The sequence below is a fragment of the Cuculus canorus genome, chromosome Z (genome assembly GCF_017976375.1).
Source record: "Cuculus canorus isolate bCucCan1 chromosome Z, bCucCan1.pri, whole genome shotgun sequence".
Taxonomy (NCBI): domain Eukaryota; kingdom Metazoa; phylum Chordata; class Aves; order Cuculiformes; family Cuculidae; genus Cuculus; species Cuculus canorus.
The window spans coordinates 78,125,702-78,149,141 of record NC_071441.1 but is presented as its reverse complement, the minus strand read 5'-3'; the positions used below and the strand labels follow the sequence as shown (position 1 = coordinate 78,149,141).

At 48.2% G+C, this 23,440-nt stretch overlaps 1 protein-coding gene across 5 annotated transcripts in view; it reads right to left on the bottom strand.

Moving 5' to 3' along the window:
* Positions 1 to 8,860: 8,860 nt before the first annotated feature.
* The window catches only part of ATP8B1 (ATPase phospholipid transporting 8B1), a 38,722-nt gene continuing 24,142 nt past the window's right edge, over positions 8,861 to 23,440 (bottom strand). For all 5 annotated transcript variants that reach the window (XM_054053365.1, XM_054053361.1, XM_054053360.1 and 2 more), the window contains 15 exons: positions 23,238 to 23,281; positions 22,953 to 23,109; positions 20,691 to 20,879; positions 19,835 to 19,947; positions 19,205 to 19,369; positions 18,855 to 18,966; positions 18,422 to 18,497; positions 16,883 to 17,006; positions 15,489 to 15,774; positions 14,204 to 14,427; positions 13,333 to 13,416; positions 12,431 to 12,676; positions 11,737 to 11,875; positions 10,733 to 10,863; positions 8,861 to 10,001 (listed from right to left, as the gene is read on the bottom strand). In XM_054053365.1, coding sequence (XP_053909340.1) covers positions 9,771 to 10,001; positions 10,733 to 10,863; positions 11,737 to 11,875; positions 12,431 to 12,676; positions 13,333 to 13,416; positions 14,204 to 14,427; positions 15,489 to 15,774; positions 16,883 to 17,006; positions 18,422 to 18,497; positions 18,855 to 18,966; positions 19,205 to 19,369; positions 19,835 to 19,947; positions 20,691 to 20,879; positions 22,953 to 23,109; positions 23,238 to 23,281 — 2,321 coding nt within the window. In that variant the 3' untranslated portion in view covers positions 8,861 to 9,770. The remainder of the gene's footprint in view (positions 10,002 to 10,732; positions 10,864 to 11,736; positions 11,876 to 12,430; positions 12,677 to 13,332; positions 13,417 to 14,203; positions 14,428 to 15,488; positions 15,775 to 16,882; positions 17,007 to 18,421; positions 18,498 to 18,854; positions 18,967 to 19,204; positions 19,370 to 19,834; positions 19,948 to 20,690; positions 20,880 to 22,952; positions 23,110 to 23,237; positions 23,282 to 23,440) is intronic.

Genomic DNA, 23,440 nt, shown 5'->3' with positions numbered 1-23,440 from the left:
TTCTCTCTACTCAAAACACTTCCAAGTTCTGAGCAGGAGTAAAACAAGAACAACAGAAAAGCACAAAAAAGCACAGAAATTCCACCATCCTCCCCAATGTCCTCATTCAATAAGTCAACAGAACTCAACAGTTCTACCTGTAGGCAAAAAAATCCATACATATTTTTAACTAGTGTATAGGAATAGCTTTCTCTTTCTGCTCTTAAGAAAACACCATACAAACAGTAGATAACGCAGCATCAACCGAATCATCCTAATTTACATGGTTGCAGTTTTCCTCAAAAAACTGAGAGATGCATGCGGTAGGATTTCCCCGTACAAACACCACGCTTATCCATATTCCTTAATTCCATTCTTTGTTACCATTTCTAGTAACTTGCCTGGCACAGCTGTCACAGCCTTACTGGTCAATAGTTTACTGACTCTCCCCTAGAAAGCGTTTTTAAAACTGCTCTCATGTTTACCTCCCTGGAGTCCCCAGGTACTGATGTAGATTAAGCAAAAAAAATTCACAGCAATATAGGCAAGCCAACAGTTTCCTTGGGTATTGCTTTAAAAAATTCTGTGCAAACATAATTTTCAACTGCTTGTGACGCAAATCCAAAGTAAACAAAAAAGCTCTAGGAAAACCAGTAACACCTATCACTAAAACTACATTGGAAATCTCATTTAGGCCAAGCCTAAATCCTTTGTGCCTCAATATAGTCAAAAAAAAAAAAAAGAGCTAAACAAAAAAAAATTCCTACTTCTAATAAAAGAACAAAGAAAGACATCATTGACCATAAACGTTTGTGATAACACTTCTCTGAAGGTGCCACATTCCAAATCAATTTTACTCTAAGACTAAAACGCAAACCCACAAGCAAAATCATTACCTGAAACTCACAGAAGAAACGATGACAGAAGGCTCAAACGCACCACAAAAAAAAGCATATGCAGCTACAGACTCAGCTCTAAATCAAGAGGCCTTTTAAGGGGCAAACTCTTCACCTGTGCCTAACTGCTGACCGCAGGTGCAGCACAGACTTAACCAACCCAATTATTACCTTCAAAGGTTTTTGAACAAGACCCACCCTTTTAAGAGCAAAACTAGCATCCCACTTAGAATAGGTAATAAGAAATTACTCCTAAATATAAAATGTTGGTGGTTTACTGGAAGTTCAATGTATGACAGCCAGGCTTGATTTAAATTATATAAGACTATCTATGTTATTAAGCCACTAAACATCAATTATCATTGTTAAAAACCTGTATAGATTAAAAGATTCCTCCCATGTTCTAGCTGCTGAGATACAGTGCTTTGAAGCATATCAATAACAGTTACATACCATATGCTTTACATAAGCTTATTCCCACCCACCATTTAGACAGAACCAAACTTTTATTAAACTTCTTTGATCTGTCTCATACAGTAGCAAATTCACAGAGACTCCTCTTTCTCAGCAGCCAAATGAGCAGCAAACTCCGACGGGCGGGTTCCACTGTTTCTTGTTGATCCTCCTCTTGCCATTTTCCCACCGTCTTCCCATCACATTCAGCCACGTCTTATGCAAGTCATGAGGCTAAAACTCAAGTCCGATAAAGCTGTCAAAGAGAATCTAAAAATAAAAGCAGACATAAGAAGAAAGGCTGTGAAGCGCCGCCCTCCTCCCCGCGATCCACCCCCACACACACACACCCTCTGCACGCCGTGCAGAGCCCCGCTCTCACGGGGGCACTGGAGGATGGGATCTTTAAGCCCCTCGCTGCGGGACCGCGCTGCAGCCGCAACGCAGCCCCCATGAGCCAGGCAAAGCTATTTGTGCCGTTTTTATCATTTTCACCATTTTACCTGTTTCGGGGATCAACATGAACGGGTGCTGAATCGGCTGGAGCAGCAGCTCCCACGGCGCTGCCCGCACAACCGTCGCCCACTGCCGGGCTCCGCAGCGTTGCAAACCATGCCTTCCCTCGGGCCAGCCTTGACCGAGATGCCAGCACTTTGGTCAGCTGCCGGGCAGGCAAACAGGGCTGCACTGACGTTCAGCAACGGCCGCAGGCCCCGCGCTTCCTGTGCCACCCAGCGGACGGTTTCAGACCCGTCTACGGCCTGGAAAGCTCACTCACCTGATCTGCCCTCCAAACACAAGCTGAAAGGCAGAGGTGGCGTTTCCAGAGGAAAGGCAGCTTTCTCGAGCTCCCGGCACACCTCCCAGCACACGTTCTCTGGAAGCTGTTCCGACGGGAAGTACTTCAGCTTTGAATTGTGGGAAGGCTAGAAAGGAAAAACTGACCTGGCGCAGGAAAATAACACGGAATTCAAATCCCACACAAGTGCACTTTTACAGCGCAGACGCATTGACAGTGAGACTATTTCCCTGCTGAATATCCACATGCGATCGCGATCCAGCAAACTCCCCCAGCACGCGAGTGAGCCCATCCAAGTCAATCGACTGCCCATACAGCAAAGCGGGCTGCCAAATCGGAGCCTACATTGCATGGCGTGGCATTCCCAGTGCCAGACCCTGTCTCACAGCATGATCGCCACGCACCCTCAGATGGTCTCTGCCTTGTCATTTCTTCGTTTGAAACACCGAAAGAGGAAAACACATAGAGCACCCATCGACCTTTGACACAGTTTCTCACAGCATTCTGCTGCAGAAACTGTCAGCCTCTGGCCTGGACAGGCGCGCACTCTCCTGGGTTGAAAACTGGTTGGATGGCCGGGCCCAGAGAGTGACGGTCAATGGAGTTAACTCCAGCTGGAGGCCAGTCACAAGTGGAGTTCCTCAGGGCTCAGTACTGGGTCCAGCTCTGTTCAATATCTTTATCAATGACCTGGATGAAGGCATTGAGTGCACCCTCAGCAAGTTTGCGGATGACACTGAGCTGGGAGGAAGTGTCGATCTGCTGGAGGGTAGGGAGGCTCTGCAAAGGGATCTGAACAGGCTGGACTGCTGGGCCGAGACCAATGGCATGAGGTTTAACAAGGCCAAATGCCGGGTCCTGCACTTGGGGCACAACAACCCTATGCAGCGCTACAGACTGGGGGAAGAATGGCTGGAGAGCTGCACGGAAGAGAAGGACCTGGGGGTGCTGGTTGACAGCCGACTGAACATGAGCCAGCAGTGCGCCCAGGTGGCCAAGAAGGCCAACGGCATCTTGGCTTGTATCAGAAATGGGGTCACCAGCAGGTCCAGGGAGGTTATTCTCCCTCTGTACTCGGCACTGGTGAGACCGCACCTCGAGTACTGTGTTCAGTTCTGGGCCCCTCACCACAAGAAGGATGTTGAGGCTCTGGAGCGTGTCCAGAGAAGAGCAACAAAGCTGGTGAAGGGGCTGGAGAACAAGTCGTATGAGGAGCGGCTGAGAGAGCTGGGGTTGTTTAGCCTGGAGAAGAGAAGGCTGAGGGGAGACCTTATTACTCTCTACAACTACCTGAAAGGAGGTTGTGGAGAGGAGGGAGCTGGCCTCTTCTCCCGAGTGACAGGGGACAGGACAAGAGGGAATGGCCTGAAGCTCCGTCAGGGGAGGTTCAGGTTGGATATCAGAAAAAAAATTCTTCACAGTAAGAGTCATTGGGTACTGGAACAGGCTGCCCAGGGAGGTGGTCGAGTCGCCTTCCCTGGAGGTGTTTAAGGAACGGGTGGATGAAGTGCTGAGGGACATGGTTTAGGGAGTGTTAGGAATGGTTGGACTCGATGATCCAATGGGTCCTTTCCAACCTTGTGATTCTGTGATTCTGTGACCGATCAAGATCTTGAATGCAGATAAAGCTGGTTTACACAGGGATCCTCCGTCTGCCCTGGGCGTGGGCAGAAGAGGAAAAATGGTCCCCAGATATGGACACGCTGCTCCCAGTCACGCAGCAAAGGTGGCGACAACGTGATCCAGAGAGGGTCCGGGAGACACCGCGCATTCAGCCTGGGCATGGGCAGCTGAAGGAGGGGAATTCCCTTCCCATCCAGGACCTGTGAGAGAGAACACACAGGAAGGAATGTCAGCAGGGTGACGAGACAAATGCACTTTCCTCCTTCGCCCACATTTCCTTCTCTGACCTTCCAATCCCCACGCTACAGCCCACCCAAAGAAAGCCAAGAAGAGAATCTCCTTCCAAGGACGGCAAAAGTTTTCACTTGTCCCCCTGAAAGGAAACTGCAAGGAACGGGAGGACTGGCGAGACGGAAAGCAGCGTCACCGGGCCAAGTTTCGGAGAAGTCCAGAGAGAATGTGATCCATTTGAATAGTTATTCTGTTAAGATGTACTTTGTCAAAAAGAGAAACCAAACCACACTGAATCTTACCCAGTGGAAACTCATTACCCTAAGACGTTCTAAATCACATCCATGTGAAAGTCCGACATAGAAAAGCAGCACAAAATGCTCCTGGCACACCTCTGTTGCCAGGGTCAGACCTGCAATGCGCTGACTTGCAGAAGCCCCATTACTGCACACAATTCAAGCTTAACACAGACCACAGGCCTAAGAAACAGGCATGGGAAAGTGAGAGGTGTCTTCCAGACACGCACATCGTTGCATGTTCGACAAGTGCCTTTTACCAAAGCCTCTGCAGGAAAGGGATTCAGCCCGGCAGCGAGGGACAGCGATCGGTTTAGGGATTTTGATCTAGTTCAGGTACACGCTGTTTGTATGAAGTAACAAGGCCTGGTTTAGTCTCTGGAGGACAAGACGCCTAGACCCGAAGTGAGGCCATGGAGACCGCGCGGCACTGCCGTGCCTCAGAGACCTGCCTCAGATGGAGTTCACCTCCATCCGTGTTTCAAGCGTAACAAGAACGGAACCAAGAATAGCATTAAGACAGAGCGATGGCACAAAAGCAAATGCTGCCTCTCTTCTCTGCCTGTCCAGAGAGTACAGAGGGACGAGACCTCCCTCCTACTATCTCACGGATGCCCGTCAGCGCCGGAGCCTACCTGAGATGTCGGGAGACTTTGGCAGTGTCAGAGGCTGATCGCTGGGCTTCACTCTTACGCTGCGGTATTTGCGTACCAGATTCGCCTTGTGAACCTGTGAAAAAAGAAATCAAAGCCAAAATGAGGCAAACAGTTGCAGTTTTGACGAAGGTGAAACTCGCGGGCAAGCTCATCGGTGCGATGAAGGCAGGCGTCGGTCTGTAAGACTGCTCGCTGCCTCGGGCACTGGAGTGAACCACCAGGAACATGCGAGGCATGCTCCAAGGTTGTGGATTTTACAAAGATCATTCCGCTCCTGCGACTACACTTTTGCAGCTCCGAAATCCAGACATCTCAGCAGAGCTGCCTCTTTTATTTGCAGGGGTGGTTTTGCTTGTTGGCTTTGGGGTTTTTTTCCAGACCAGCTGTCAAGTTAACAAGGAGTCAGTTTGCAACAGGAAAACTTGACGAGACAGTCTTGATGCAGCTGAACAGCGACACTGGCTCATTTGAGTAGATTCCCACCTCCCCTTGGGTTACTTTGCAGCCTCTGTTCACAAAAATAGCTCACTTACCTCGTCTTGGCGGAGCAACTTCTTCCTTTTCCCACTGCTCTTGTCACTGTCTGACCGGCTCTCGGCACTCATCAGCCAAGTTTCTGGAACTCCAGCTGAAAATAGCTTCATTTCCTTTGGAAGGACAGAAAGCTCCTGGCAACACCACTGTGACGGGATGAGCTTTAAACCCTCCTGCCTTTCCAAGTCCTGTTGAAGCTGCAAGAGAAGAGAGCCCATCTAGTGCCAGACATTAACAAAAAGACCATCTCCCCCTGCCCCGACTTCACCACTCACAGCACTGGAAAAGGCAGGTCGAATCAGAGCAAATTGTTTGCTTAGAAAATCATATCAAAGCCAGAAAGTTGTTTCCCGTGTTGCCTGCCCGTTACTTTTGCCAAACATCGCCTCGGGAATATTTCAGGTCTCCACTGCAGGCTTCCCATGAGAAAAGCAGTGGGTCATTTACAGGTCAATAAATCCCCAGGCACAGAGATGGTCAGCAAAGGGATCCAGCTGCGCACAGCTGCTGCCCAGAAAACACCCCACAGCTCTTCATCCGCTTGTGCGAAATCCCATCGCTGACCTCACAGGGGCAAAAAAAACCTCTCAAGTGTACCAACCCCTAACCCGCAGCACAAGTCTCACTCAAAGGACAGGACAGTTCATTGCTCAGACTCGAATCCCCATACAACTCGGGCAGGATGCTTTCTGAAAACAATCGCAACGACACGTGCTGCTTTATGTCCAGCCGTGCCCCTTACCCTTTTCATCCTACTGGCTGTGTCCAGCTCTGTAGGGTGGCAGCGCTCCCCGTTCATCCATACGCAGACAGAACGGCTCAGGCCGAGTGCAGGTTTTGACCTTCTCTGGCAGCTTCAGACGGTCAAAGGAAGTCAGAGGTAGAGCTTTGAACCTAGGCACCCAGAAGAAACAACTGGAAATATTTCTTGCCCCTTCCTCAGAGGCAGGAAGAAGCTTTGGGAGTTTAACAGATGACAGCGTGAGGCGAGTTCTGCCACACTCACTTCACTTCAGCACTGGAACCCAAGGCAGCTTGGAGCTTGCACCCTCTCCTTTGGCAATTTGTGCAGTATTTTCTCTCATTGGCCAGCCTGTGCACATTCTGCTTGGCCATTGTCTTCACCAGGGCTTTCACCCGACAAATGTGACACGACATCAACTCATGCATAAGCACGCACGTACACACACTCAAAGGAACGCTAAAGGGAAACAAGACAAGGCCTCGCTAGGCAACAGCGCCATGAAGACAGTCCCACAGAACCCAGATCAAGGCCTTCTCATTTAGCCAGTGAAGTGTAAGTGAAGTTCATTCTCCTTCTCCCCGCCCCGTGTCATGCCAGCTCACTCACTGTTATTCCTCGTGACGGGACAGAAGACAGAAGAATACCAGGGTTTGAGAAAGTGGGGCTGTTCTGCGAGACTTTTGCCCGATTTTCTGCAGCAAGGACAGTCTCCAGACTGGCTTTTTGGGCTGTAACAAAGGAGAGACGTGCACGATACATTAGGAATTTTTAATGCAACCTCAGAATATCATCACGATGTTAACAACGTCATTTGTCAAGTTATGGGTGACAGCTGGAGCTTAAGTACAAAAAGAGACAACCCCCCCCAAACACGACAAATGATGATGCAGTCAACAACACAACTACACCACCGGCACAGAAGCTGGGCCAAGAACAAGGTTCACACAAAGCCCTCATCCAAAAAGAAACAATTCAAGGATCTGGAAGCCACTTCCCAAACCATGAGTCAGCATCAAGAACATCACCCTTGCTCAGAGCCGCAAAGCGGACGTTTCTCCTCTCAGTTGAATGTCAACTGCTTCAATTTCTCTGTGGTTGCTCTCTTCTTCCACCGTGAGCGTACAAGAGAGATGGGAAGCCTCCATAGCGGTCTGCAAGGACAAGGTACATCTAAGAGGCGTGTCTGCATTTCCCTAAGGTACTTGAGGCTCGGAAGATGCTAAGCCTCAAAATATATGATAAGGCTAAATAGATAAATGTCTAAACAGAGATGATTTGTAGCAAGTGTAACGGGATGTTGCACTGCTGTAAAGCTCTGCGGCATGGAAGGATTTCTGCATTTCTTGATTTCCAGATTTCATGCAAAGAACCCTGTTCATAGAAGGGATTAAAAAACGTGACCCCCCTCCTAACTTTCTCCCTACTGAAGACATAAAAAGGCTTTCCAAAGCTCCACCTCTCCCCTCTCCTTTTTCCCCTTTCTCCCTCCTTCCCTTCTCTTTCCTCCTCCTTTCCCACCCCTCTCCCTTCCAAGCCGGGATTTCCTCCGCGGGGCCGCACGCAGAGCACAGACCCAGCGCCGAATCCCCCGAACGGCCCTGAGCCCCAGCGAAGCACAGCCCGGGCCCGGGAGGACGTGGGGGGTAACGGAGAGCGAGCGCGGAGCGGCGAGGCCGGCCACGGAGTGCTCACCCACACCCCTCGATCCGCCCCTCCCTGAGCACCTCTGACTCACACAAGCCCAGTCGCGTTCCAGCCGTGCACGAGCGGCGCCGGCGCAGCCGCACCCGGGTCCCCGGCGCGTAGCGGGCAAGAGCTGTTAATCCCCGTCCGGGCTGTCGGGGAGGCAGCGCCCGATCCCCGCCCGGAGTACGATTAGCCCGCAGACCGCCCCCGGTCCCGGCGGGGCCGCCGCTCGAACCGCCTCCCGGGGCGGAGGCGCCGGTGCTGCCGCCGCCACGTGGTCTCAAAGCGGAACTGCAGTCCGCGGGGGCTGGAGGGTCTGGCACCGCTCCGGGTGGGAGGCGAGCGGGGCCGAGCGCAGCCGAGCGGAGCCGAACCGAGCTGGGGGACACGGGGTTGTCAGGGGATACAGGGGGACGTGAGGGACGCGGACACCCCGGGCAGGGACAGGCGGGCTTGGGGCCGACGGGGATACACGGGGGCACAGGGGGCGCTGTCTCTCTCCCCGCCCCCGCCTGGATCCCATTGGCCGCAGCCGGGGCGAGAGCGCGGCGCCCCCTTGAACTCCTGCCAGGAGCCGAGCGGAGCTGAACGGGGACGAACCCACCTGAGCGGAGTCGAGCCCCTTCCCCTTTCCCCCTCCTTCCCCTCCTTTTTTTCCCCCTTTTCCCCTCCTTCCTCTTCTCTTCCCCTCCTTTCCGTCCTTCTTACCCGCTTTCCTCCTACTTTCCCCCGCTTTTCCTTTCCCCTTCCTACCTTCCCCTTCCCCTTTCCTCTCCTGCCTTTCACTTCCCTCTCCTCCCTTCCCCTTTCTTTTCGCTTCCCCCTTCCCTCTTTCCCCTACCCAGACCACCCCCCTCCAGTTCAAGGAGCGATCAGTTATCCTCATTCTCCACTCAGCCTCCTCTCTCACTCTGTCCTTACTTCCACACGGATGAGACAAGGAGCTGTAAATGGTAGGCTATTTATTTGCATTTAACTGATGAAATGTACATCCCATTGCACAGGAGCTGTAGATCCTGATTTTTCCAATAAAACCATTCAAGCCTGGGCTTTGGGAGTATATAAAATCCATACGCCTCAACTGAAGTGCTAAAGTCTGTGCAAACATGGAAACCCTTAAAACACTTTATATGCTACGAGTGACTCACTGGCACGTCCATCTACAAGCATCTGCTTTCCAGTTCCCTGTTATCGCCTGCTTTATCTAAAACTAAAGCAAGCAAACTGCCAGCTCCAAGGGCCGCTTCCCAGAGACCGGACACTGTTGCTCGTGAGCAGACTGGGTAGGTTTTCCACCTCCAGAGGTGGAAAGAGGTGGGCCGAGAAAGAAAGCGGAAGTGAGGAAAACCCTTCTGGTAACTACTGATTCCTTATTCCAGGGGAAATCAGGGAAGGAATAACAGCACATCACGCACGCTGACAGGACACAAAGAACATCCTGGCCCTCCCGGGGACTGATCCCATCTGCCATCACGCAGTGCTGTGTAATGAAATAGGGCAGGAAACCAAGAAATTTGCTTCCAAAGACACGACATGAAACGTAGCTGTAGTTTTACATTAATGGGTTATTAAAATGGGAGCAAAGTCTGCAATTCCAGGCATCACTAAAAAATCACACCGCTGAGGTTTCGTACCCCTGCACACATCCTTCACTTTCACATTAACCTGACATCAGCTGCACAAGGACGAGTAGCTCTGTGGGAACTCTTGGACTTTCTGTGTTGCCAGTATTCCACGACCAGGAAGGCCTATGATAAAACATTAAAATCTCCATATCCTCATGCCATTTGGTTAAAACAAGTATCCTGAGTTGGGTTAAAAAAGGTTTTTGTGCAATCCTTGGGATAAAAAGCTCCTCCCAAGTACAGTGGATCAGCTGGTTCCACCAGCACCTCTGACTTCAGCCGCACTGCTGCCGAGGACAGCGTCCAAAGGTGCCCGTTTTTTCCGTATGCTGCGTCCTGAAGCAATAAGATCTGCATATCCGCGCTGGTGGGAGAAGGCGTAAGCAGAACGACGGCCAGATATCCCTCGATGAAAAGCACTCTGCCTGCGCTTCCACTGTTGCTCTTCTACCAGGTATTTCTTCCGGTTCTTCTGGACCTGTGTGGATGCAAAGGTGAATGGATCACAAGGGAAACAACTTGCTTTCATTTACTGCTTGGAGAAATAACTCAGCCCTTTTTTACATCCCCTGACTGCTTAATGGGAGGGTTAAGGTGTTAACTCTTTGCTTTGGATGGGTAAGGTGCCATAGCAGCAGCCGGCATCCAGGCAGGAGGGTTGGGGCTGTTTAGCCTGGGGAAGAGGAGGAGAGGGGAGACCTCATCGCTCTCTGCAGCCCCCGGTAAGGAGATTGTGGTGAGGTGGGCACTGGGCTCTGCTCTGAAGGAACAAGCGATAGGATGAGAGAAAATGGCCTCAAGTTGTGCCAGGGGAGGTTTAGGTTGGGTAGTAGGAAAATTTTCTTTAAAAAAAAAGTGGTGAAGCCCTGCCAGAGGCTATCCAGGACAGTGGAGGAGTCCCCATTCCTGGAAGGGTTAAAAAAACATGTGGTTGTGGCACCCAGGGACATGGTTTAGTGGGCAAGTGGGACAGTTGGACTGGATGAGCTTAAAGGTCTTTTCCAACCTCAATAATTCCATGATTCTGTAAGACAGGCACAGCCTTCAGAAAGCCCTGCTGCCACCCTTCCAGGCCACAGGACCGGCACTCCAGGCTCAGGGAGTTCTCCCGAAGGCAGTCACTGATTTGTGTCTCATAGTAACACCAATACTGACTCCTGTCAGTAAAGGCCTTCCAAATCAGCTGAAACCACCTAAAACTTTACTCACTTGATCACTTGCCAAGGGCCAAATCGTCGTGGACAAGAAACGCCAGGCCACGACGGGCAGTAAGCAAACAGCGATAGATAAAATCATGGTCAGCCAGAGGTAGGGTTGTCTCAGAGCGTTTGGAGCCGTTCCTGGGAATAAAAGAACAAAGACTAGTTTATGAAGAGTGAGTAAACTAGTTACAAACCACAAATAACATACCAAAAGCTTTATAAACTCCTGAAATGCACAAAGTATTCTGCTAGAAGACAGTTATAACTCTAAAACATTACTGAAGTTCAAGGCAAAACTCTCTATTCAAGGTAACTCCCTTTTCAATCAGGTTCCGCTTAAAAATGAGAACACAAAATTGAGGGGGTTTCTTATTTTGGGGGTGGTGGTGGTAGGTACTTAGAATCAAGGCAACACAGGACAGATTTGTCACTAGGAAAATCAGAAAGCACAGTTTTCCTCAAAAAAAAAGAACTTCCTAGCACCTGCTGCTCACACCTCCCTGGACGTCCAGCCAAATCCGAAGGAGCTGTTAATAGCCTTTCACTCTGTCTTACTTCAGGGTTTTACCTTCCCCTGATCCATTAGAGCAGAGTGGCAAAGACACGCCTCGCCAGGTCACTGCATTCCCTTTACTTTAAGCTGTTTTAACTTAGTTTTCTGGGGTTTTTTTTCAGCAGATTCCTGCTGCTGGGCAGCGTCGAGTTCTAGCTCATTTTCGTGGAAAGGTAAGAAGTGCTCCGATAAAGCAATCAGGCTCCAAACACAAACAAACCACTTTCTTGGAGGTGAATTAGTATTTAACATCGGTAGGCAAGGCTGGATGGTGCTTGGAGCACCCTGATCCTGATCCAGCACCCTGATCCTGATCCAAACTATTCCATGATTCTATGATTCATCCTGTGATCCTTTCGCAGGCATCCAGTTCGTGCCATGCCATTCTGGCCATAGTTGTACTCAAGGTCCAAAGCTGTGCGAGACAGAAACGAGAAACAGAAACCACAAGGACTGACCTGTGAACTGAAAGGCAGACGGAAAGAGAATGTGGATTCCAGCACTGTGGAAGTCAAATGTGATACCAAAGTAAAGTGCAATACTCCCAAACACTGAAAAAGCATTAACAAAAGTCCAGTATGATGTGTCCAAGCCAATCTGGAAGCAAGCAAAAGCCTCACGTAAGTTTATTAATTCAAAATAACAGCAACTGCACTGAAGAGTGACAGCATTTGGTCCAGTCCTCTTGTTCTTCGCCTACAGGAAAGCTGGAGAGAGGCTCTTGATCAGGGAGCACAGGGACAGGTTGAGCGGAACGGTTCGAAGATGAAAGAGGGGAGATTGAGATGAGATCTTATGAAGAAATGTTTTGCTGTGAGGGTGGGGAGGCCCTGGCCCAGGTTGCCCGGAGAAGTGGTGGCTGCCCCATCCCTGGAGGTGTTCAAGGCCAGGCTGGATGGGGCTTTGAGCCCCCTGATCCAGTGGGAGGTGTCCCTGTGCATGGCAGGGGTGTAGAACTAGATGGGCTGTGAGGTCCCTTCCAACCTAAGCTGTTCTGTGATTCTATGATCCAGTCACACGCTAGTCAGAGAGCATCAACAGGCAAAAAGGGGGAGTTTTTTGTGTTTTGTTATGTTCTTAGCAGACAAACGTAGAGACATGACCAGGAGTGGTTTTCAGAGAAACAGAGGCAAAAAAGTCAAGGTCACTTGCCTGAAAATTGACGACAAATATAAGAGAAGATGCTACTGTGACAGCAAAAGACTGATAATCTGAAGGTGCTTCTCCATCCTGCCCCATGGTTTTAAGGTAGGCCCCATAGGGTATGAAGAAGATGATCAGAGACGTTACAGCTCCGTGAAGCAAACTTATAAAGAATTTCTTGTAGTTGAAAAGTAAATCTTTCTGTCCCGAGATATACAGGCTGGGGAACCGCAGGCTCAGCTTGTCACTCACATCCTTAATGCAAAGGGAAAAGAAACCAAAAGTTACTGTGATTTCTTGTTCTCGGTGCAAGGAAGTGGCAAATTTCTGTTCCCTTTCCAGAGAGCAGCATGAGCAGCAAGACTCCACGTGGAGCAATGCAGGCAGCCAGAATAACCAAGCCTGGAGGACATCTCTCACAAAACAAGGACATATCCTGGTTCCCTGGCTTCTAGCTTTAAGCCCATTAGCTGCCAAGACAGGAATGTCTGCAATTGGGTTAATTAACTGAATTAAACCAAATGCCAGAGATCACACTTCCTGTCAAATATGGTCCCTGGAAGCTGCTCAGTCCCTACGTCTTCAGCTCAGATAGATAAGCAAAGAATAACTTTTCCATTAACAAAGCCACCTGTGTGAATGATTTCATGGAATAGCAAGCACTTAGAACTATTATTAATGAACATTACTAGCACTGACAGCCTCTGACCTGATTAACCTTGGCCATTCCAGTAACCCTCATTGTCTCCAGTTACCCACACACGGGAAAGGAACACATTTTTAAGAGCAAAAAACCCGAACAACTCCCCACAAACGCCTTGTAACCAAAACAAAGCACGCAGTTTTGGTGTAAAGACATGGCGTGAGGTGCCTTTGGGTTCATCTGTTATTAACAACAATATGGAGCATACCTGGTCAAGCAGGCCAACCAACAGAACTGGGAGACTGGAATACAACACGTTGTACAGCGTGATGAACCAGTCCTCATACGCAGTCTGCAAGAAAAGGGGGAATTCCAGAAGTTAATGGTTTCTCTCTGATCACACCTTCCCTTCCAGTTCCCACGTGCTCTACTACAGCATTGCAATATCCCAGCGTTTACCCAAAAGGCAGCATCCTCTTAGCTCAAAGCTCCATTGAGATGATTTTTAGCCTTTAAAAAGCTGCCCTGCTCCTTCCAAACCATCGGTGTTACCTGACCTAAGACACTGCCAAAACTGCACAGCCTGCACTATGCGTCAGCTGGTTTGTAGCTGCACTTGAGGCTCTGGTAAAACCTGGCATCTCCCATACAGGTCTGGGAACCCTGGTTTCTTCTTGCTCCATCCTAGGAATCCAGAGATTCTAGTGCAGCAAACCTCACGGAGAGCTGCTTCTCTGCGACCACGGCCCAGATCCTCCATGCTCGTGCGTGCAATTAATGCCTGTCTGTCTGTGGTTGTGCCCATGGAGATGCATCTCAACTCCATAATTAAGCCTTCCCATAAAACCTAACGCTATGGGTGGCGAGGCACTGGGCCAGGTTGCCTAGAGATGTGGTGGCTGCCCCATCCCTGGAGGCGTTCAAGGCCAGGTTGGATGGAGCTTGGAGCGACCTGTTCCAGTCGGAGGTGTCCCTGCCCACGGCAGGGGGTGGGACTGGATGGGCTGTCCCAACCCTCCTAACCCAAACCATTCCATGATTCTATGGTTCTACTACAGGAACTTCAAACACTACCAGTTACAGTAAGCATATTTCATGCCATTCTAGACAGCAGTTCAAGATAAAAAACGCCTTCTTACCTGGGCAGAGAAGCCATTGAAGAATGAATACCAGATGTGGACCAGTGTAAAAGCAAAGTTTTTGTAGAAAAAATATCTTAAGAACTTGCACATCCTGATGTAAGACCATCGCCCGTGGACCAGCAGCAGCCTCTGGAGGTAGCGGAACTGCCCGAATGAGTAGTCACTCGACATGACGGCTTGCATCCCTTCTTGGCCGCTGATTCCAACTCCAATGTGGGCAGCTAAGTCAATGACACAAACACCACACACTACGTTGAACGCTAGGAAAGGAACAATGTGACTGAGGGCAAATTTCCTACTAGATCTCATTCTTTGCTCCAGGCACTTCTGCCCCATTTTGTTTCTGTATACGGGATTAAGCACTAACGCAACCGTGTGCAAGCCCTTCCTTGCCCTATTATTTGCTTCTCGTGGCTCCATGGATTGGAGGGATGCTCTATGGCATCCCTTGGATTCTGTCTCGCTGCCTGTTCTGTCAAAATGCATGCTGGGAAATTTGACCAGAGGAGATCTAAGTGATGAGACAGAGCAAGCAAATCCTCAAACGAACTGGCCAGGCAGTGTGCAAACACACTCCTAACATGAACAGAATCCCAGAGTTTTCTTTCTCAGAGGAATTCTTCAGGAAGTGGTCCAAAGAGCACCAGTTGCAATTCTCCCAAGTAACAAGTGATAAGACAACAGAAAACGGCCTCAAGTTGTGCCAGAAGAGGTTTAGATTGAATGTTTGGATAAATCTCTTTACCGCAAGAGTGGTGAAGCACTGGCAGAGGCTGCCCAGGGCAGTCATGGAGTCCCCATTCCTGGAAGGGTTCAAATTGTGTGGCCATGGCACTTGGGGACAGGGTTCAGCAGGTGCGGTGGGGTTGGGCTGATGGTTGGACCGGATGAGCCGAGAGGGCATACCCAACCTTAATGATTTCATGATTCTGTGAATACAGCACAGGTAATGCTTCCAAGCAAGGGCTAGCCAAGCTATTGCCCTGTTCTTTATATCACACTTTTGTAACTCACAACATGATCATAGATGTTATTTAAGCCCCTTCTCTGGGAACATGGACAGAAAAAGCTAAAATGCACCAGCAAACCCCACTAACCATTTCATAGAGGGCTTCGTCAACAGGGAAAGCACAGGCAGAGAAGCTGACAAAACACAAGCAACGTTAACGCGGGTAAGGAAACAGATGGTAGAGTCTTCGGAACAAGGAATGACAGTGAAGAGACTGCTGAAGAGCGCCCAGAAGAGATCTTTGCAATGACAGAAGCTGTACAACTGCCTTACTTTTAATCATGTTGACGTCATTGGCGCCATCCCCAATAGCCAGAGTTATGGCTTTCTTGTACTTCTTCACGAGCTCCACTACCATGGCTTTCTGCTTCGGGGTCACTCGGCAGCAGATCACAGCGCGGCACTCGCAGGCCAGATTAACAAAATTCTGCTGCTGCTGTTCTTTGTATGCCTCAGCCCTTCTTTTCTTCTCCATCTGCTTCTTCTCTTCTTCCACTGTTCTGGGGAATTTGAGTTTAAGTTTCTTTTTCTTCTTTTTCTTCTCTAGCAGGATTTCATTCTGCGTAACAGAAATATTTCATGTTCCCTTCTACACTCCAAGCGCTCCCTCTACAACACACAGAACATCATCGTGCTCCCATCACCCTTTTATAGCATTTCCATAAATGCTTGTGTGGAGAAGGAAACAAAAAGCTACAGAATCAACGAAGAGAATCTACTTGGTGAGTTTAACAGAAGTGAAATGCCGGTATTTAGCACCGTAGCACTTCTTGCAGAGTTCAAAGGAATATTTCTTCTGATGGGAACTAATTCCCTTTTGAAAACATCCCAGTATTTAAACTTCCCTCTCTCCTAAAGGAGGCATGGCTAGGCCCAACACACATGGAAGTGACCCGTGAATGCCCTGGAGCAGTTCAGCTGGAGCAGAAGATATCGGAGACCTGCAATTTGATCTGATGCTCTCACTAGATGACCGAGAAGAACCTCAGCCTGCTTTCCGTGCCTTAGACACAGGTTTATGCTTCTTTATTGCAGGTAAAGGTGTGGGGCTGGAACCCTGAGACGCGGCTGAGAGCCCCTGGTCATGCATTGGGCCTTCTCATTTGTGGGTGTCTGCAAGAGCAGCCTGCCAGCAGGGTGGGCAGCACCCACTGCATCGCTACCGGTCAGCCCTTTTCTGCTTTCTGAGCATCTATGCAGGCCCTGGACTGCAGGACCAAGCGGGAAACGTGTCTTTTGCTTCCCTCCTTTCACTCTCTCCTCTGATTTCAAGCACGATTTCTGTGTCTGTACTGAAGCCACGCATCCTGTAGTGCTGGCAGTCACTGAATCCATACATCCTGTAGTGCTGGCAGTCACTTCATTTTTCCCATTAGACCAGAATCCTCGTGAAGAATAAACGTGCTTTTGTGGAGCCGTGGCTTTACTTTTATGGCACCTACCATGGTGATTTGAAGGCCCAAAACATTCCTTACTTTATGGAGCATTATTTTCAACCTTCAAACTCACAAGTATTTCCGAACATAAACATCAAACAGATGTGTCACGCAGTGGTCACACAACTGTCACGGATCGCTTTAGCAAAGCAGACAAACAAACGGAGTCCTCTGTGAGTTGGTAGTACCTCCGGGATCTCACATACAAGGGAGAACATCTTTTGTACCTACCAACCAGGACCCAGTGATGATCAAAGCCCGATCTTGGCTACCCTGGAAGAAGGGCTCGTTCCTGGAAAGTGGACTTGAGCCAGCTCTGTTCCTCTGGTTTTCCAGCCTAGTTTGAAGAAGAGCACTGGAAAGAGAGGTGGATACTATTACAGAAAAATCGAGGATAAACTTTAAGACAGGTCAGTTCCAGACTGGAAGTCTGCAAGAAAGAAATGCAGTATACGCTGCAGGGACTTTTTGTGCTATCAGGTGATGTCCTAAGCAGTGCTAGAAAAAAGGGTCCCACTGTTTTGATGTCCTTGCTATTTTGCAAATAGGAAAAAATGAGTCAGGAAGAGTTGTGATGCTGTTACAAGGCCCCAGTTCTTCTCCCAGCCCTGAGCTGTTTTCTATTGGGTCTAACCATTTTGACAAACCCTTTGTGACTGTGCGCCGAATACCTGGTGATCCATCGTGCATTTGTGGCATGGGTCTGTACTGCACACAGGGATGGAGTGAAAGAGCAGTGCGGCAACGCTAGAGCTCAGGGACAGGCGGGGAGAGGCAAAGCCTGGCAGCTACTCACTATCTGGACTACAGATATGGCAGCCAGCATGGCTTCACCAAGGGCAAGTCCCGTCTGACCAATTTGGTGGCTTTCTACAATGGTGTAATCGCAGCAGTGGACACGGATAAACCGATGGATGCGATCTATCTAGACTTCTGTAAAGCCTTTGACACGCTTTGACACGGTCCCCCACAACATTCTTCTCCCTAATTTGGAGAGAGATGGATTTAATGGGTGGACGGTAAGGTGGGTAAGAAACTGGTTGGATGGTCGTATTCAGAGAGTAGTGGTCAATGGCTCAAAGTCCAGATGGAGATCTGGAATACTGTGTCCAGTTCTGGAATCCTCAACGTAAGAAGGATATGGAGCTGTTGGAACGGGTCCAGAGGAAGGCTACAAAGATGATTGGAGGGCTGAAGCACCTTCCCTACGAGGACAGGCTGAGAGCGTTGGGCCTGATCAGCCTGGAGAAGAGAAGGCTCAGAGGAGATCTTATAGCGACCTTCCAGTACCCGAAGGGCCTACAGGAAAGCTGGAGAGGGGCTATTCATAAAGGCTTGTGGGAATAGGACCAGCGGGAATGGGTATAAACTGGAGAGGGGCAGATTTAGATTGGACATTAGGAAGAATTTCTTCACCATGAGAGCGGTGAGACACTCGAACAGGTTGCCCAGGGAGGTTGTGGCTGCCCCATCCCTGGAGGTATTCGAGGCCAGGTTGGATGTGGCCTTGGGCAGCCTCGTTTAATGGGATGTCCCTGCCCACGGCAGGGTGGTTGGAACTAGATGATCTTTAAGGTCCCTTCCAACCCTAACTATACTATGATACTATGATACGGAGAGATCCACTTAGCCCGCTCCAGGCAGGCTCCAGGCTTGTCCGAACTAGAGGACAAATGCAATGGCAGCAGCTGTGGACCTAGACTACTGGGGTAACTTTAAAAACCGATGCTTCAATTCCCACAAAAGCAATCCTCTGTGCTTTTCACTTGCCTGATGTCTTCTCCGTAGCAGATTTTTGTTTCGTCTGTTAAGAGTTCACAAGAAAAACCAATATTTTCAGCAGTTTCTACAATAAAAAAATAAAAGAGGAAAGTATTTACAGTTCTGTCCCGAGTAACTGCTGACAGCCAGAAGCATCTGAGGTCCCTTTCAGCAAGTTCTGAAGTTATGTTTCAGTATGAGAAGTTCCCTTTCCTTACCGCAATGTGGATGAGCAGGAAATGAAATTATCCATAGCGCAGAAAAGCTGGGGAAATGCTCGCTAATTATTTGTCAAACGACAACTGTGGGGCGATGGACTTAAAGCTAACTGCAGGGAATTGTATTTCCTACGAGATGTACCTTATTTGTAGTCGATTTGCCCCAGTTTATCTCCAAGCCCTCACACCGGTATTGTTAGTTCTTTGGCTGCAAGCAAACTCACCTTTTTTGTCACCGGTAAGCACCCAGATTTTAATGTCTGCTTTAGAAAGCCTGGAAATAGTTTCTGGAACTCCATCCTGTAGCTTGTCTTCAATAGCTGTCGCACCAAGCAGCTGGAAGATATTTGAATTACAGGCTTTTAGTAGGATAAACACCCACCAAAAATAGATCCATTTTAAGTAGGGAATTAAACTGTCCCAGATATGGCTTTGAGCCAAGGTACAGTTCAAGCTGAGAATTCAGTAAAGATGAGCTCTTGCATATAAATAATAATATAAATTTATTTTCAAAAAGATCTGTTTATTCTTATAAAAGAAGAAGAGCACACTAAAAAGTTAAAGCTTAACTTACAATCAAGTTTTTTTCTATTTCCTCATATACTTTGTCCAGAGCTTCATCACGATTCATCGTAGCTACACTGGCCTCCACAAACTTCTTATTCCACGCTTCAAACTCCTCGTGACTGATGTCTCTGTAGCACAAGCAGAGCGTCCTAAGGGTTTCACTGGCAAAGATCTGAAAAACAGGTAAAATCCACAATACCTACAAAACAAAACTCTTCATTTGCAACCCAAACATAATTCCTAAGATCATAAACATTTGCCAAGTCTGATAAAGCAAATCTGACTCTGCAATTAGTCCTGCGTATTTCAGAAATGCCAAAATTCAGTTATAGCTACAAGACAGTCCGAGCTGGAAGACCGAACAGGTGACAAGCAGAATGGAGTGTAGTGATCTGGATTATGGATAACTATGGAAAAAGGCACGCAGACAAAATGTAAGTTCACTTCTAATGAAAAGACAATTAATACATCTGTAAGAACATGCTTTGGTTATTTCTGAGGTTTGCGATGACTTGTAGAACCAACTCTAGGCTTGCATCTATTTTAATAGCTTAGGAAAAGAAAACTAATAAAATTAGATTACAGTCAGAAATAAGCAATTTTTAAGGTAAGAACGGCATATAAAACACAAACGTACATCCAGTGCTTCTTCTGTAGCTTCTCTCTTTGGATTCTTTGGGTGCAACCGCTGAAGAATCACTGTATCAGCCCCTTTACAATACAGCCTGATATTTCCACATGATTCTCTTACTGTGGAGCAAAATACGAGAAGTGGGACAAAACTTTAGGGTGCTTTTAAGCAAAAGAATAGTTTTTGATTAGATTTTTCAGTCTACTGCTGCTAAGTACCAAAGCTACAAGATGATGTTTCTTCCTCATCACCTATAATTTTGCTCAATTAAGTATAAGAACTTGGTCGATGACTGCATCTCCCCTTCTCTTTCATGGCAGGAGAGGGTATTTAAAATATCCCAAGGTAACGTTTTTGATAATGGTTCATACAACATTAACATCTCGCCCACAGGAGCTGGGCAGAGAGATACTAGGGATACGATGCACCAGAATTACAGCCTTAAGCCAAAGAGATCTTGAACTGCTTCATGAATGACTTCTTTAAAGATGGTTACAATCAAAACTACAGAGCTGTTCACACCTCAGCCTGCAAACCCAGCATTCCGATAGCTAGGTGAACATACAGAGTGTTTGTACTCTGGACAAAAAGGGAATAAATCACCTTTGCAGCGTTTCTGCTGAAGGGATCCAAGATTTCCTGCAGGAGAGTCCAGGTCTGAGCACCAGGGCTATCCAAGAGACATATCTGCACCTCGTTACAAAGCCCACCTTTTGCTATACAGAGCTGTGTGGATTAAAATCTATCACAGGAGTGTGTGCTACGCACTTGTAATCCTTGGCTCAAGCTTCCCTTGCAGTTAGCTTTTCATCTGTGAAACATAAGCGACCTTTATCACGAAGGCTGTATGTGGTCAGCTTACCGATGACTGACATCCGTTTCCTGTCGCTGTTGAAATCCAAGATAGCCAGGACATCATACGTTCTCTCGATCCCCATTTCACTGATAGTGATGGTATCTTGTGTTCGTGAAAGAAAAACGTAACCGAAGTTTCTGGCTGCCATAACCAGGGCCCCTTCATCTGGGGAAGCCGCTTGGTAATTGAGCTGACCTGTACCATTGGAAAAGAAGAGAAAGGCGGGATAGACCTGGGCACTCGGACACCATGGCTGAATAATTCACTCCTGTTTTTTAGCAGAATAGAGAGCTTGACAGGCAAAGCCCTTTCCCTTTCCTAAGTGGGGTCTAGCACACTGCCACAGCACTTGGAAGCAAAGCACATGGAGGAGAGGGATGAGAGACTCCCCTGCTTCTTATTGCATGCGCTTTCCAAATGGGATACAAATCCCCCTGCCCCCCAGGTACAAAAGCACAAACTGTAACTTTTCTGTCTGAAAACAAAAAATATCTTAATTTCTCAATTAATTCATTTAAGCATTTTCAAAGGAAGCTTCAAAAGCCAGATCCTTGGCTATAGACACCAATATAACACAGTGGGAACGACCCCAAAAACTTTAGTAGGACGAGCAAGAAAAGAAGGAGACTACTGCTTCCAGAAAGATCTCAGGAAGCCAGGAGTAAAGCATTACTACTCCTTCCGGTACCTGAAGGGGGCCTACAAGAAAGCTGGGGAAAGACTTTTTTACAAAAGCGTGTAGCGGTAGGACTAGGGGCAATGGCTTTTAATTGGAGAGGGGAAGATTTAGACCGGACATAAGGAGGAAATTCTTCACAGTGAGGGTAGTGAGGAACTGGTACAGGTTGCCTAGGCAAGTTGTGGCTGCCCTATCCTTGGAAGTGTTCAAGGCCAGGGCGTATGAGGCTATGAGTAGCCTGATCCAGTGGGAAAGTGTCCCTGCACATCACAAGGGGGTCGGAACTGGTTGATCTTTAAGGTCCCTTCCAACTCAAACCATTCTATGATTCTATGATTCAGTGTTTCAGATGAATCTTCCAACCTTGTTTTTCATCTACGTGAATCCCTCAGTAGCCACTCGCCTCTAAATTTAGTTTCTGTCACATTTTTATTATTCATGTCGGTTATTTGCTGCCCGTACTCTTAGGGCAGACATCCATGATTTGTATATGTTAATGGGTCTGTGCTTCAAGGAGGAAGAGCAATAAATTCTTGCACTGGGTACAAATAGAGCTGTTGTTCAACAGCAGCTGAACACAAGCCAGCAGTGGCCCAGGTGGCGAACAGCACCTGGCTTGGGTCAGCCATGTTGTGGCCAGCAGAAGCAGGGCAGGGATTGTCCCTGCTCGAATCCCGTGTTTAGTTTTGGGCCCCTCACTCCAAGAAAGGCATTGAGGGACTGAAGCGTGTCCAGAGAAGGGGAACAGAGCTGGGGAAGGGTCTGGAGCGCAGGGGTTCTAGGAGCGGCTGAGGGACACTGTGGCTGTTTATAGCTTGGAGAAGAGGAGGCTGAGGGGAGACCTCATCACCCTCTGTAGCTCCCGGAAAGGAGGCTGTGGTGAGGCGGGTGCTGGTCTCTTCTCCCAGGTGACAAGGGATGGGATGAGAGAAAACGGCCTTTAAGTTGCGTCAAGGGAGGTTTATGTTGGATATTAGGAAAAATTCCTTTACCAAAAGAGTTGTCAAACATTGGCAGAGGCTGCTCAGGGCCGTGGCGAAGTCCCCATCCCTGTAGGGATTCAAACATCGTGCGGCTGCGGCACTTTGGGACATGGTTTAGTGGGCACGGTGGGATTGAGCTGATGGTTGGACTGGATGAGCTTAGAGGGCTTTTCCAACCTTAAGGAATCTACGATTCTTTGAAATCCTTGCGTTGAAAACACTTGTTTTTCCACAATGGAAACAAGCGTCCAGTAGTGTTTGTTCTTTCACCAATGTGTGTGGAACCACAGCCTATGCTAATAGCATTAGCATTTTACTGAGGGTTTATGATTTTGAGGCTTTAAAGAGTATTTGTAGGGAAAGAAGACCCGTAACATGAAAACACAAAACTCTGTACAACCTGTTCCCTTCCCTTTTGTAACCTGCTTTCCACAAAGGTCAGGTAACTGCAGCACCAGGAACCGGCTCTTGCTATGATTTAATTTAAACAAGCAGCTTCACACTCCTCACTTATGGGATTGGCATTTGTTTTTGACCTCTCATTTGGGCAAAGGGATTTGAATTATTGTTTTTCCGTACAAAAGAATAAAACCCAAACACACTAACCATCAGAAGCATCAACCATGACCGTGTGACAAACTGCAAGCAGAAAAAGGAACTTTTGAATCTCTGGCTCCTTTCCAGATTTTATTTGCTCTATCAGGTAGTGATCACAGAACGAGAACTTCCCATCTGCATACGTGTTCCAGCTGAAATCCACTTGCTGCTTAGCAAACAGAAGAAGGGAGAGTTTGAGTTTCCTCATGCACAATTACCACGTGCCTACCTGCATCTCTTCACACTTTCCCTGTGCTACAGACTGCAGCGACTCACCAGATCGGAGCGACCTACCTCTGGGTAGCCCTGAAGTTGCCCTGCTCCATCCCGGCAGTCTCCTGCAATGCGAGAAGGCATGGGACAGAGTAACAAAGTTCTTACAACTCATTCACTAACACTGAAACAAAAAAAACCTGATGTTCTTATTAAATCTGCTTATTTGTTAGCAGATTAATTTTGTCCCTGAAGCATTTAGACCAAAAACAGACTCCTGTAAA